This window comes from Pan paniscus, chromosome 2 (assembly GCF_029289425.2).
Source record: "Pan paniscus chromosome 2, NHGRI_mPanPan1-v2.0_pri, whole genome shotgun sequence".
Taxonomy (NCBI): Eukaryota; Metazoa; Chordata; class Mammalia; order Primates; family Hominidae; genus Pan; species Pan paniscus.
In genome coordinates, this window is record NC_085926.1 from 127,069,656 (window position 1) to 127,085,973 (window position 16,318).

A 16,318-nucleotide genomic window follows, 5' to 3' on the forward strand; every position below is an offset into this window, starting at 1 on the left:
TTCTCCTGCCTCAGCCTCCTGAGTAGCTGGGATTACAGGCACGCACCACCACGCCCGGCTAATTTTGTATTTTCTTCTTCTTCTTTTTTTTTTTTTTTTTAAAGACAGAGCCTTGCTCTGTCACCCAGGCTGGAGTGCAATGGCGTGATCTCAGCTCACTGCAAGCTCCACCTCCTGGGTTCACGCCATTCTCCTGCCTTAGTCTCCCGAGTAGCTGGGATTATAGGCACCTGCCACCATGCCCAGCTAATTTTGTATTTTCTTCTTTTTTTTTTATTTTTTAATTTTATTTTTTTAGACAGAGCCTCACTCTGTTGCCCAGGCTGGAGTGCAATGGTGCAATCTCAGTTCACTGCAAGCTCCGCCTCCTGGGTTCATGCCATTCTCCTGCCTCAGCCTCCCAAGTAGCTGGGATTACAGGTGCCCGCCACCATGCCCAGCTAATTTTTTGTATTTTTTTTAGCAGAGACGGGGTTTCACCATGTTAGCCAGGATGGTCTTGATCTCCTGACCTTGTGATCCGCCCGCCTCAGCCTCCCAAAGTGCTGGGATTACAGGCATGAGCCAACGCACCTGGCCTAAAAAAATAAAAAAATTTTTAAGGCCGGAAAGGAACATACCAAACAGATAATAATGGTTATCAGTTACCTCTAGGAGGGGCACTGGGATGAGTGTAGAGGTAAGAGGACTTTAACTCTATCTGTGCTATTTGAATTATAACCAGTAAAATTCACTTATGCATTTTCTTTCTAAAACAAAAATCTTTTCAATAGATGACAAAAAAAGGAAAAATAAATTAAAAAACCCAAAAATCTATCACTGGAATAAGCAAAAATGTATTTAGAAAAATGTAAATGCAAAAAACCTAACATATAGAGCATAATCACAATATAGAAGCCACCCCAATACAACCCTTTAGAAACTGGAAGGAACAGCCAGGCGAGGTGGCTCACTCCTGTAATCCTAGCGCTTTGGGAGGCCGAAGTGGGCAGATCATGACATCAAGCGTTTGAGACCGGCCGGGAGCAGTGGGGTGTTATCCCAGCATTTTGGGAGGCCGAGGCGGGCGGATCACGAGGTCAGGAGATAGAGACCATCCTGGCTAACACGGTGAAACCCCGTCTCTACTAAAAAAATACAAAAACTTTGCTGGGCGTGGTGGCGGGCGCCTATAGTCCCAGCTACTCGGGAGGCTGAGGCAGGAGAATGGCGTAAACCCGGGAGGCAGAGCTTACAGCAGTGTGCCGAAATCGCATCACTGCACTCCAGCCTGGGCAACACAGCAAGACTCCGCGTCAAAAAAAAAAAAAAAAAAAAAGCTCGAGACCACCCTGGCCAACATAGGGAAACCCTGTCTCCACTAAAAATACAAATTAGTACTGGGCACAGTGGCTCACGCCTGTAATCCCAGCATTTTGGGAGACCAAGGCGGGCGAATCACCAGGTCAGGAGATTGAGACCATCCTGGTTAACATGGTGAAACCCCGTCTCTACTAAAAAAAACACAAAAACTTTGCCGGGCATGGTGGCGGGCGCCTATAGTACCAGCTACTCAGGAGCCTGAGGCAGGAGAATGGCGTGAACCTGGGAGGCAGAGCTTGCAGCAGTAAGCCGAGATTGCGTCACTGTACTCCAGCCTGGGCAACAGAGCAAAACTCCATCTCAAAAAAAAAGAGCTCGAGACCACCCTGGCACCAACACAGTGAAACCCTGTCTCTACTAAAAATACAAATTAGTACTGGTCACGGTGGCTCAAGCCTGTAATCCCAGCACTTTGGGAAGCTGAGGCAGGTAGATCACGAGGTCAGGAGATCGAGACCATCCTGGCTAACACGGTGAAATCCCGTCTCTACTAAAAATACAAAAAAAAAATAAAATTAGCTGGGCATGGTGGCAGATGCCTGTAGTCCCAGCTACTCAGGAGGCTGAGGCAGGAGAATGGTGTGAACCCGGGAGGTGGAGCTTGCAGTGAGCCAAGATTGGGCCACTGTACTCCAGCCTTGGTGACACAGCGAGACTCCATCTCAAAAAAAAAAAAAAGATACAAATTAGCTGGGCATGGTGGCATGCGCCTGTAGTCCCAGCTACTTGGGAGGCTGAGGCAGGAGAATTACTTGAACCCGGGAGGCAGAGGTTGCAGTGAGCCGAGATTGCACAACTACACTCCAGCCTGCGCAACAGAGCAAGACTCCATCTCAAAAAAAAAAAGAAAGAAAGAAAGAAAGAAACTGGAGGGAACAATGCCCTAATGTATTAACAATCATCACATATGAGGTGTGAAAATGTGAGTGGTTTTTTTCTGATTTTCTGTATTTTATAACTTCTTTTTTTTTGTTTGAGATGGAGTCCTGCTCTGCTGCCCAGGCTGGAGCGCAGTGGGACGATCTCGGCTCACTGCAACCTCTGCCTCCCAGGTTCAAGTGATTCTCCTGCCTCAGCCTCCTGAGTAGCTGGGATTACAGGTGCCTGCCATATGCCCAGCTAATTTTTTTTGTATTTTTAGTAGAGAGAGGGTTTCACCATGTTGGCCAGGCTGGTCTCGAACTCCTGACCTTGTGATTCTCCCGCCTCAGGCTCCCAAAGTGCTGGGATTACAGGCATGAGCCACTGCGCCTGGCTATAACTCCTCTGTAGTAAAAAATATATTCCTTCATAATTAATGGCACAATATTTAAACTCTGAATTATTTTTAAGGGATGGTAGTGGCCTATGCAAAACTAGTTGTGGAATAATGAATTTTAAAATAAGCAGCGTTTAATAAAAATAGAACTATATTTTTTTAAAAATAGAAAAGCCAACTAGAAGGAGATATAACAAAATGCTAATAATGGTGAAAATACTGGCATCATTCTTCTCTGCCTCTCATACTTTTTCCTATGAAGTGTTGACTACCTTTCTAAAACACAAAATCAAAACCGACTAAAACTCCAGACTAACAGTTTCAAATTATATTCAGGAGGTTTGGCTGAAAGGAGGAGGAAAGGTGGGTGTGCCCTATTTGGATTCACACAAAGTAGCTCCACTTTTCTCCTTTTTTTTTTTTTTGAGATGGAGTTTCGCTCTTGCTGTCCAGGCTGGAGTGCAATGGCATGATCTCGGCTCACTGCAACCTCCACCCCTCAGATTCAAGCAATTCTCCTGTCTCAGTCTCCTGAGTAGCTGGGAGTACAGGCATGCACCACCATGCCCAGCTAATTCTGTATGTTTAGTGGAGACAGGGTTTCTCCATATTGGTCAAGCTGGTCTCTAACTCCCTATCTCAGGTGATCCGCCCACCTCAGCCTCCCAAAGTGCTGGGATTACAGGCATGAGCCACAGTGCTGGGCCTCACTTTTCTCCATTTTTACATGTTAGGGTTTGGCCCAAGATTGTATTTGTTCTTTGGTTATCATTTGTTCAACTAATAAGTAACTGAAACATGACCTGATTCAATGAACTTCAGAGCCTGCCCCAATCATTCTGGGAAACTTCAAATAGGGAAACTCCTTGTCCAGACTGACAGATTAGCACCTGCCAAAGGCAGAATCCTGCACCAGCCAATCCTGGGCACACTTTCCAGCCCCAATTGTATGGCATGGGCCTATGATTCTATCCCAGTTCTTAAGAATTCTCAGTTAAAATCTGGGAACAATAATTCCTACACTATAAGGCTGTTATGCAACTAAGAAAAAAAAGTAAGAGCAGTTAGCATATAGCATATCTACTCTTATGATTATTACCAATGAAAGGCTAAAACTGTCACAAACTTAGTTACTTACGTTCTTTTTCAAACAGCTCTCTAACACCAGGCAAATCTTTTGCTGCTCCAAAGTACTTGTAACCTCGGTTTCCTGGGACTTCTTTTCCTTCATGATCCAGCATTTTAGGGCCAACTTTCTTATTGGGAAGAAAAAAAGAGAAAATGGATCTGTTAGTTAGTTAGTTAGTTATTATTTATTTATTTATTTGAGGCGGAGTCTCGCTCTGTTGCCCATTTATTTATTTGAGGTGGAGTCTCGCTCTGTTGCCCAGGCTGGAGTGCAGTAGCACAATCTCACTGCAACCTCCACCTCCTGGGTTCAAGTGATTCTCCTGCCTCAGCCTCCTGAGTAGCTGGGATTACAGGTGCGTGCCACCACACCTGGCTAATTTTTGTATTTTTAGTAGAGACGGGGTTTCACCATGTTGGTCAGGATGGTCTTGAACTCCTGACCTCATGATCCGCCCACCTCGGCGTCCCAAAGTGCTGGGATTACAGGCGTGAGCCACTGCGCCTGGCAGATCTGATCTTTAAACCCACTATTTCCATGTTTGCAAATATATTTTAAGATAATAGCTGGATGCAGTGGCTCACACCTGTAATTCTAGCACTTTGGGAGGCCAAGGTAGGCGATCACTTCAGCTTAGGAGTTCAAGACCAGCCTGGGCAACATGGCAAAACCCTGTCTCTACTAAATATACAAAAATTAGCTGGGTGTGGTGAGACACGCCTGTAATCCCAGCTACTCAGGAGACTGGGGCAGGAAGAATTGCTTGAACCTGGGAGGTGGAGATTGCAGGAAGCCAAGATCGTGCCACTGTACTCCAGCCAGGGCTGGAGTAAATTAAATAAATAAATAAATAAATAAAAAACACTTATGGGCTGGGCACGGTGGCTCACACCTGTAATGCCAGCACTCTGGGACACCAAGGTGGGAAGATCACTTGAGGCCAGGAGTTCACGACCAGCATGGGCAACATGGCAAAACCCTGTCTCTACAAAAAAATGCAAAAATTAGCCAGGCATGGTAACACACACCTATCGTGACACTGCATTCCAGCCTGGGTGACAGAGCAAGACCCTGTCTCAAAAAAAATAAATAAAACTAGGCCGGGCGCAGTGGCTCACGCCTGTAATCTCAGCACTTTGGGAGGCCGAGGCGGGCGGATCACGAGGTCAGGAGATCGAGACCATCCTGGCTAACATGGTGAAACCCCGTCTCTACTATAAATACAAAAAATTAGCTAGGCATGGTGGTGGGCGCCCGTAGTCCCAGCTACTCAGGAGGCTAAGGCAGGAGAACGGCATGAACCTGGGAGGCGGAGCTTGCAGTGAGCTGAGATCACACCACTGCACTCCAGCCTGGGTGAAAGAGCAAGACTCCGTCTCAAAAAAATAAAATAAAATAATTAAAAAATAAATAAATAAATAAATAAAGATAAAAAACATGATGCTAAGTGACAAAACCTTTAAAAAGATTACAAACAACCTATATGACAATTAGTGGAAAACAAATGAAATATATCCAGAAGGTACAACTATATCTATTAAAACTGATGATTTGCTGGGTGTGGTGGCTCACATCTGTAATCCCAGCACTTTGGGAGACCAAGGCGGGAAGATCACCTGAGGTTAGGAGTTCAAGACCAGCCCGGCCAACATGGTAAAATCCCATCTCTACTAAAAATACAAAAATTAGCAGGGTACAGTGGCACACATCTGTAATTCCAGCTACTTGGGAGGCTGGAGCACAAGAATCACTTGAACCTGGGAGGCGGAGGTTAGGGTGAGCTGAGATCGCACGCCACTGCACTCCAGCCTGGACGACAGAGCGAGACTCTGTCTCGAAAAAAAAAAAAAGACGATTTGACAACTACATGTAGTATGTGACCCCAGATCAGGTCCTGTACTGCAGGGGAAATGCTACCAAGGACATTATTGGGAAAACTGATGAAATGCCACATGGATTCAATTATTGTAGCCAAGTTAAATTTCTTAAACTTGATAGCTCTACCATGGTTACATAAGAGAATATTCTTCTTAGGAAATACACATATATTAAAGGGTAAAGAAGCATGGTGTATTGTAACCTACCTTTCAAGTGGTTCACAAAAAATAAATCTCAAGGTACACAAAGAAAGCAAATACGAGCAAAATGTTAAATACTGGTAAATCTGTATAAAGGGTATATAAAAGTTCTCTGTGTATTTTTGCAATGCTCTTTGAGTTAAAAAACATTTTTTTAAATCATACAATTTGGCTGAGCACAGCGGCTCATGTCTGTAATCCCAGTACTTTGGGAGGCTGAGGCAGGATGACTGATTGACTCCAGGAGCTCAAGACCAGCCTGGGCAACATAATGGGACACCATTTCTACAAAAAATTTAAAATTTAGCTGGGCATGGCCAGGTACGGTAGCTCACGCCTATAATCCCAGCACTTTGGGGAGCCAAGGCAGGTGGATCACCTGAGGTAGGGAGTTCGAGACCAGCCTGGCCAACATGGTGAAACGCTGTCTCTACTAAAAATACAAAAATTAGCTGGGCATGGTGGTGGGCACCTGTAATCCCAGCTATTCTGGAGGCTGAGGCATGAGAATCGCTTGAACCCAGGAGGGGGAGGTTGCAGTGAGTCGAAATCACACTCCTGCACTCCAGCCTGTGTGACAGAGCGAGACTCCGTCGCAAAAAAAAAAATTAGCTGAGCATGGTGGCACACACCTGTCATCTCAGCTGCTCAGGAGGCTGAGGTAAAAGGATTACTTGCACCTGGAGTCAAGGCTGCAGTGAGCCATGATCGTGCCACTGCACTCCAGCCTGGGGTGACAGAGTAAGATCTTGTCTCAAAAACTAAGAGGCTGGGTGCAGTGGCTCACATCTGTAATTCCAGCAGTTTGGGAGACCAAGGCGGACAGATCACCAGAGGTCAGGAGTTCGAGACCAGCCTGGCCAACATGGTCAAACCCCAACTCTACTAAAATATAAAAATTAGCCAGGTGTGGTGGCGCACACCTATAATCTCAGCTGCTCTGGAGGCTGGGGCACAAGAATTGCTTGAACCCAGGAGGCAGAGGTTGCAGTGAGCCAAGATCGCACCACTGCACTCCAGCCTGGGTGATGAAGCGAGACTCTGTCTCAAAAAAAAAAAAAAAACTAAACTAGAATAAAATAAAACAATATACATATCTATCATATGATTATTTATTGACACGAAACTGTATTCCTTATACAGTTTAGAGAATAAAGCACATAGAATATTAATGAATTTCTATAATGTATATACTAATATGTATTTTTTATATCTTATAATTTTTATATTTATATTTTTTCTCTGCACAAAAATACGTACTGTTTATATAATGAAAGCTACCATTTTGAAAAGAAAAACAAAATCCAGAACCAAAATTGTACATACAGTGAGTATGGTTTCAATTATGACATTCATACAAAAACAACAGAAGGAGAAAAAAGATAAAGAGCATATTCAAGTGGCTGCACTTATGTAATGGGATTGTGACTGAGTGTTGTTCTGCTTCTTTGTACTTTTCTGAACTTAGTGGTAATATATTACTTTTATATGTAGAAAATAAAAATAAAATTATTAAGCATTAAAAATCTCTGGAAAAAAATATATTAAAATATTAATAGTGTTGAATTTGGGTGGTGGAACTTAACATTTCACATACGAATTTTTTCATACCTGAGACCACTTTTCTAGGTGGATTAATGAGCTGCTTTTAAGCTGCCTCACAGGAAAAATAAAATCTCCACCACACAACTGCTGAAGAGATCAGGCAAGGGCTCACTCTGGCAGCACATATACTAAAATCGGAATGATACAGAGAAGATTGGCATATAAAAATAAAAAACAACAAAAATAAAATAAATGAAAAGAAAAAAAGAAGTTAGGCAAGACACCCAAGAGAAGTCTCCTAGTGCAGTGCCCGGACACAAAAGGTGCTTCAGAAGTGGGAGTGCCTTTCCTCTTCTGCAGTGGGAAGGCTGAATACTCCATTTGTATGTACTAGGGTAAGAATTATGGTTATGTGTTAGACTTTCACAAGGTGAAAAGATCAACACGTAGAAAAACTGCATGTGTTTCTTATATAACACATTATAGTCCATTGATTACATACTGTTTCCAGTGATCTGAGGTAGGTCTCATCACAAAAGTGTGAACGAATTAGGCTCTGGGGCAGGAGTTTTCAAAACCAAGACCCATTAGTACGTCAAGAAATCAGTTAAGCAGGTCACAAACATCAAATTTTTAAAAACCAAAATAGAACAGAATAAAAAATATACCATACTTACTGTTTTTTTCAGCACCTTTGTGTGCTGGCTTGTGATTGTGTGTGTGTCTGTGTGTGTTTTACAATGAGCCATGTTCTTAAAAGTTTGAAAGCTATGGTTCTAGAGTATTGCATTTATAGAAGTCCAAAAAAAGGACAGAATGTAGTGTCTCTATGGCTCTCAGATAACAAAGCCAACAAATAGCTGTCTCCAGTTCCTAAGGCACTCAAAGAATGTGAGGAACCATGCTCATTTTATCTTTTTTTTGAGACAGCATCTTGCTCTGGCACCCAGGCTGAGGTGCAATGGCATGATGACAGCTCACTGCAGCCTCCACCTCCCAGGCTCAAGCCATCCTCCCACCTCATCCTTCTGAGCAGCTGGGACTATAAGCATGTGCTACTATGCCTAGCTGATTTTTAAATATTTTGTAGATTCAGGGTCCCACAACACTGCCCAGGCTGGTCTCAAACTTCTGTGCTCAAGGGCTCATCCTGTCTCAGCCTCCCAAAGTGCTAGGATTACAGGTGTGCGCCACTGCACCCAGTGAAGGACCATAGTCATTTTTTTTTTTTTTTGAAGACAGAATCTTACTCTGTCGCCCAGGCTGGAGTGCAGTGGCGATCTTGGCTCACTGCAACCTCCATCTTCCAGGTTCGAGTGATTCTCCTGCCTCAGCCTCCCAAGTAGCTGGGATTACAGGCGTGCACCACCACACACAGCTAATTTTTGTATTTTTAGAAAAGATGGGCTTTTGCCATACTGGCCAGGCTTGACTTGAACTCCTGACCTTAAGTGATCTGCCCGCCTCAGCCTCCCAAAGTGCTGGGATTATAGGAGTGAGCTACCATGCCCGGGCTCATGGTCATTTTAAACACGAGGCTGAGAGATGAAGCAGCTTCCACAAGGCCTTCTGGCTGGTACATACAGATGCCCTGTCTGCTGTGATGCATGTGCTGTGAGGTCTTCCAGCATCATCCTACCCATCCTGTTCATAGCTTTCCTGTATCGAGGGACTACTATGGCAAGAATGGGCTGGGAACTGCTGTGGGTGGAAAACTAGACAAGACCCGCCACTGGGGCTGCCATGTACTCACTCCATAATCAGGACCTCCCAGCTCCTTTATCCGGACCTCCCAGTGTCCTTTCTCCCTTAGCAGCTTGTTAATTTCATCATTCAGGTCACGAATTCGAAATTCACCTAAACCAGCTAGAAAACAAAAAGGTCAACAATATCATTCCATAAAAATGAATGTCAACACCTCTAACACGTACACTTAGTATCATATCCTTAAAATGAATGTCAACACCTACAAAGGTATACTACATAAAAATACTCATCTAAATTGATAAGAAAAACCACCCAAATAAATGAAAGGACAAGAATTATAAACAGAGTTCCCACTAGCGTAAGAAAAAAAAAATCCTTGAAAATAACTTCATTCTCATTAGCAACCAAAAAAATATAAACAACCCTGAAACAACCCAGCAGTTCCATTTATAAAACTACTGAAATAACAAGCTCTTAAGAGAGATGGGAAAACAGCAACTAAGGCCAGCAAAGACACAATGAGGCTGGGATACGCACCCAGGGATGGCAGCATTCTATGATGGTTTAGCGTTTTCAGGAAAGCAATGTATTGCTATATGGGAAAATTTTTTGGCAAGGACTGTAGGGCTAAGAATTATGCCTAAGGGATTAATTGAAAGGGATGTGCACAACAAATTTCACTGTGGTGCAGCTGGGGCATCACACCACAGAGAAGGTAGGAAAATGGTTAATGAACCCTAATATGTTGAAATGAAACATCATATAACTTTTGAAAGGGACAATTTGCACACAGTGGAGACACAGCAAGGCCTTCATGAGGTAATGCTGGATGACAACAGCAAGTCCAGAAGGGCTCTTACACCTGGGTTACAGCTAAGACTGATGCTCTAGAAGATGGGCATGAGAGGACTTCTAGGGGTGATGGATACTGCTTGTGGAGGTGGTGGCTTTCACGGGTATAAAAATCTGCTGCAACTCATCCAACTCTGCATTAAAAACGGGGGAATTTTATTACATGTAATTCTTGCCTGGATAAAGTCTATTTTTTTAAAAAAGTCAAACAGGCCAGGTGCAGTGGCTCACGCCTGTAATCCCAGCACTCTGGGAAGCAGAAGTGGGTGGACTGCTTGAGCTCAGGAGTTCAAGACTAGCCTGGGCAACATAGTGAAATCCCATCTCCACCAAAAATATGAAAAATTAACTGGGTGTGGTGGCACATGCCTGTGGTTCCAGCTACTTGGGAGACTTAGGTGGGAGAATCGCTTGAGCCCTGGAGGTGGAGACTGCAGTGAGCTGTAATAGCACCACTGCACTCCAGCCTGGGTGACAGAGTGAGACCGCCATTCAAAAAAAAAAAAGTCAAGTAAGAATATATTGTAACTGGGTGCGGTGGCTCACACCTGTAATCCCAGCCTTTAGGGAGGCAGAGGAGGGCAGATCACTTGAGGTCAGGAGTTCGAGACCAGCCTTGGCCAACATGGGGGAGTCCTTGTCTCTACTAAAAATACAAAAATCAGCCAGGAGTGATGGTGCACGCTTGTAATCCCAGCTACTCAGGAAGCTGAGGTAGCAGAATAGCTTGAGCCTGTGAGGCAGAGGTTGCACTGAGCCAAGATCACGCCACTGCACTCCAGCCTGGGTGACAGGGCAAGACTGTCTCACAAAAAATTAAAAAATTAAAAAAAATACATTTTAGAACCTCCCACTCCCACATTCTGTTCTATTAAGAAAGAAAAAAGACCTGCCACCACCATGGTGAGACTTTCCAGTGCTAAAGACACAGAGAACTCAAGGCAGCCCAATCCTCTGAGGGCCTCAACCAAAGCAAAGGGAGAGGATTCCAGAAGCCTCTCCCAAAGCAAAGCCAAGGCATCTTGGAGAAAACAAGAATCACAAGTTTTATTTTTTTTATTGACTTTCCAAAATCTACATATAAAAACATTACTTTTTGGTACACAATTATGTGAGTTTTCACAAATGCATATAATCATGTAATCATCACCACAATTAAGACACAGAAAAGTTCCATCGCCCCAAAACATTCCCTTATGCATCACTATAGTCAACCCCTCCCCCTACCCAACTTTTGGCCACCAGTAAACACAATTTATTCTGTTCCTATAATTTTGCTTTTCCAGAACATCATATAAATGGGATCATAAATTATGCAGTATTTTGAGTTTTGTTTCTTTCACTCAGCATTAGGCTGAGTTGAAATGTTTTATTTATTTTTGTTTTATTTTTATTTATTCATCCATATGTTTTAATTTTATTTATTTACTTTAATTATTATTTACAGAGATGAGGCCTTACTATGTTGCCCAAGCTGGTCTCCAACTCCTGGACTCAAAGCGATCCTCCCACCTTGGTCTCCCAAAGTGCTGGGGATTACAGGCATAAGCCACAGTGCCTAGCCTATATGTTTGTTTTTACTACTGAGTATTATTTTATTTTATAGACACACCTCAGTTTGTTTATCCATTCACCAGAAGGACCTTTGGGTTGCTTCCAGTTTTGGGGCTACTATAAACATTATGTATGAGTTTTTGTGTAACAGAAAAGTATTACATTTCTCTTGGAGAAATACCTAGGAGTGGAATTGATGGATCATAGGTTAAGTGTATGTTTAACTTTATAAGAAACCACCAAACCCCATTCTAAAGTAATTGTTCCATTTTGCCTCCTCACTAGCAGTGCATGAGAGTTCATTACTTCACATATTCACCAGCACTTGGCATGGTCACTATTTGTGTAAGTCATTCTATTAAGTGTGTAGTATCCCACTGTTGTTTTAATCTGCATTTCCTTTATGACTATTATGTTAAACACATGAAAAGATGCTCATTTGCATCTACATTTTATTTTATTTTATGTTTTGAGACAGAGTCTCGCTCTGTTGCCCAGGCTGGAGTGCAGTGGTACAATCTCAGCTCACTGTGACCTCTGCCTCTCAGGTTCAAGCTACCCTCATGCCTCAGCCTCCCAAGTAGTTGGGATTACAGGCGTGAGCCACCACACCCAGCTAATTTTTGTATTTTTAGTAGAGATGGGATTTTGCCATGTTGGCCAGGCTGGTCTCAAACTCCTGGCCTCAAGTGATCCACCTATCTCGGCCTCCCAAACTGCTAGGATTACAGGCGTGAGCCACCATGCCCACCATACATATTTTCTTTGGTAAAGTATCTGTTCAAAATTTTACCCACTTCTTAAAACAAATTATATTTTCTAATCGATGAATTTTTAAGAGTTATTTGTCATCCCTTTCTCCATTGAATTGTTTTCATAACTTTGTCAAAAGTCAACTGACCAAACCAGACATAGTGGCTTATGCCTGTAATCCCAATACTTTGGGAGACACAGACAGGAAGACTGCTCAAGTCCAGCCTGGGCAACATAACAAGAGCCCATCTTTACCAAAAACTTAAAAATTAGCCAGGCAGGGCTGGGCACAGTGGCTCACACCTGTAATCCCAGCACTTTGGGAGGCCGAGGCAGGCAGATCACTTGAAGTTGGGAGTTCGAGACCAGTTTGACAAACAAGGATAAACCCTATCTCTACTAAAAATACAATTAGCTGGGTATGGTGACACATGCATGTAATCCCAGCTACTTGGGAGGCTGAGGCAGGAGAATCACTTGTACCCGGGAGGTGGAGGTGTGGTGAGCTGAGATCACGCCACTGCACTCCAGCCTGGTGACAAGAACAAAACTCCATCTCAAAAAAAAAAAAAAAAAAAAATTAGCCAGGCATGCTGGGCACAGCAGCTCACGCCTGTAGTCCCAGCACTTTGGGAGGCCAAGATGTGTGGATCAGGAGGTCAAGAGATGGAGACCATCCTGGCTAATACAGTGAAACCCCGTCTCTACTAAAAAAAAAATTATATATATATATATATATAATATATATATACAAAAAATCAGCTATGCATGGTGGCACACACTTGTAGTCCCAGCTACTTGGGAGGCTGAGGCAGGCGAATCGCTTAAACCCTGGAGGCAGTGAGCCGAGATCGTACCACTGCACTCCAGCCTGGGCGAAAGAGCAAGACTCCATCTCAAAAAAAAAAAAAAAGAAAGAAAGAAAGAAAGAAAAAAATTAGCCAGGCATGGTGGCATGCGTCTGCAGTCTCAGCTACATGAGAGTTTGAGGCAAAAGGATCACTTGAGCCCAAGAGGTGGACGCTGCAGTGAGCTATGACTGCACCACTGTACTCCAGGCTGGGTGACAGAGAAAGGCTCTATCTCCAAAAAAAAAAAAAAAGAAAAAGAAAAAGTCAACTGACCATTTAAGTGTGGCTCTATTTCTGGACTTCTAATTCTGTTTCTTTGGTCTATGTGCCCTGTCCTTTCACCAATACCACATTATCTGGAAGCTGGAGCTTTCTATTACATCTTGAAATCAGGTGGAATGAATGCTCCAATTTTGTTCCTTTTCAAAATTGTTTTGGCTATTCTAGTTCCTTTGCCTTTCCAATTAAATTTCAGACATAGAATGTCAATGTAAACAAAAAATCCTGTTAGAATTTTGATTGTGATATATTGGAAGAGAGAAAGAATTAACATCTGTACTGTGTTAAGTCTTCCCATACAACAGCACAGTGTATCTCCCCATTCATTCGGGTCTTCTTTGGTTTCTTTAGTCATCGCATCCTAGTTTTCAGCATACAGATCCTGACTGTATTTTGTTAGATTTATACCTAAGTATGGCCAGGCGCGGTGGCTCATGCCTGTAATCCCAGCACTTTGGGAGGCCAAGGCGGGTAGATCACGAGGTCAGGAGATCGAGACCATCCTGGCTAACATGGTGAAACCTCGTCTCTACTAAAAATACAAAAAAAATTAGCCAGACGTGGTGGTGGGCGCCTGTAGCTACTCGGGAGGCTCAGGCAGGAGAATGGCATGAACCCAGGGGGCGGAGCTTGCAGTGAGCTGCACTCCAGCCTGGACAACAGAGCAAGACTCCATCTCAAAAAAATAAATAAATAAAATTAAAATTAAAAAGATTTATACCTAAGTTATTTCTTGTGTTTTGGTGCTTTTGTAAATAGCACTTTAAAAAAATGTTGTATTTCCAGCTGTTCAATGTTAGTATATAAAAATATAATTTTGAAGCTGAGCATGGTGGCTCACACCTGTAATCCCAGCCTTTGGGAGGCTGAAGCAGGCAGATATCACTTGAGCCCAGAAGTTCCAGACCAGCCTCGCCAACATGGTGAAACTCTGTCTCTACTAAAAATACAAAAATCAGCCAGGTGTGGTGGTGGATGCCTGTAGTCCCAGCTACTCGAGAGGCTGAGGCAGAATAGCTTGAACCTGGGAGGCAGAGGGTGCAGTGAGCCGAGACTGGACCACTGCACTCCAGCGTGGGTGACAGAGGAAGACTCTGTCTCAAAAAAAAAATATATATATATATAAATATATAAAAATATATAAATATAAATATATATATGAATATATATATGGGGGTGTGTGTATATATATAATTCTGTATACTGAACTTCTTTTCTGTGATCTTGATAAATTCACTTATCCATTTTAGAAATCTTTCTGTAGGTTCCTTGGGATTTTCTACATAGAAAATTATGTAGCATTTTAGGTGGGCGTGGTGGCTCATGCCTGTAATCCCAGCATTTTGGGAGGCAGAGGCGGGTGGATCACCTGAGGTTGGGAGTTCAAGACCAGGCTGGCCAACATGGCGAAACTCTGTCTCTACTAAAAATACAAAAATTGGCCGGGCATGGTGGCACATGCCTGTAGTCCCAGCTACTCAGGAGGCTGAGGCAGGAGAATCGCTTGAACCCAGGGGACAGAGGTTGCAGTGAGCCGAGACTGCACCACTGCACTTCAGCCTGGGTGACAGAGCGAGACTCCATCTCAAAAGAAAGAAAATTATATAGGATTTTCTATGTTACAATAAAAGACAGTTTTACTTATTATTTTCTAATCTTTATGCCTTTTATTTCCTTTTTTTACTTTACCGCACTGGCTAGGATTTCCAGCATCACGCTGAATATAGTGGTGAGAATGGATGTCTTTGCCTCGTTCCTGATCTTAAGAGGAAAGCATTCAATCCTTCACCATTAAATAGTTTATTGGCTACGGGTTTCTTATAAGTACTTTATCAGGGCCAGGTGTGGTGGCTCATGCCTGTAATCCCATCTCTTAGGGAGGCCAAGGTGGGTGGATCACCTGAGGTTGGGAATTCGAGACCAGCCTTGCCAACATAGTAAAACCCTGTCTCTACTGAAAATACAAAAATTAGCTAGGCGTGGTGGCTGGCACCTGTAATCCCAGCTACTCGGGAGGCTGAGGCAGGAGAATCACTTGAACCTGAGAGGCGGAGGTTGCATTGAGCTGAAATTGCACCACGGCACTCCAGCATGGGTGACAAGAGCAAAACTCCGTCTCACAAAAAAAAAAGAAGTGCTTTATCAGGGTAAAAAGTTCCCTTTTATTCCCAGTTTGCTGAGTTCTTATCATGAATAAACGTCTAATTTTGTCAAATACTTTTTCTGCATCTACTTAGATCATACAGTTTTTCTTCTTTAGAATGACACAGTGAATTAACTTATTTTTGAATGCTGAATCTACTATGGTTTTCCAGAATAAATCCTCCTTAGTTGTGATGTATTGTCCTTTTTATACATTGCTAGGTTTTTTTTTTTTTTTTTTTTGAGACGGAGTCTCGCTCTGTTGCCCAGGCTGGAGTGCAGTGGTGCAATCTCGGCTCACTGCAAGCTCTGCCTCCCGGGTTCCAGCAATTCGCCTGCCTCAGCCTCCCAGGAAGTTGGGACTACAGGCACCTGCCACCACGCCCGGCTAATTTTTTTGTATTTTTAGTAGAGACGGGGTTTCACCGTGTGTTAGCCAGGATGGTTTCGATCTCCTGATCTCACGATCCACCCACCTCGGCCTCCCAAAGTGCTGGAATTACAGGCGTGAGCCACCGCGCCCGGCCATACATTGCTAGGTTTGATATGCTAATGTTTCATTAAAGATTTTTGTCTATATTCATAGGAAATATTGTCAGTAGTTATTTCTCATAATATCTTTTTCTGATTTTAGCATCAGGGTAATGCTGATACTAAAATTCACAAAATGAGTTACAAAGTGTTCCCTCTTCTTCCATTTTCTTGAGGAAACTATGTGGAGTTGGTATTATTTCTTCCTTAAATATTTAGTAGAACTGACCAGTGAAGCCATCTGGGTCTGGAATTTTCTTTTAGAAAGGTATTTAGA

General features: G+C 43.1%; 1 protein-coding gene across 1 annotated transcript in view; it reads right to left on the reverse strand.

Annotated features, from left to right (window-relative positions):
* ISY1 (ISY1 splicing factor homolog) overlaps positions 1 to 16,318 on the reverse strand; it is a 36,638-nt gene that overhangs the window by 7,452 nt on the left and 12,868 nt on the right. The window contains exons 6-7 of the mRNA XM_008954769.5: positions 9,126 to 9,238; positions 3,759 to 3,876 (exon numbers count right to left, since the gene is read on the reverse strand). Coding sequence (XP_008953017.1) covers positions 3,759 to 3,876; positions 9,126 to 9,238 — 231 coding nt within the window. The remainder of the gene's footprint in view (positions 1 to 3,758; positions 3,877 to 9,125; positions 9,239 to 16,318) is intronic.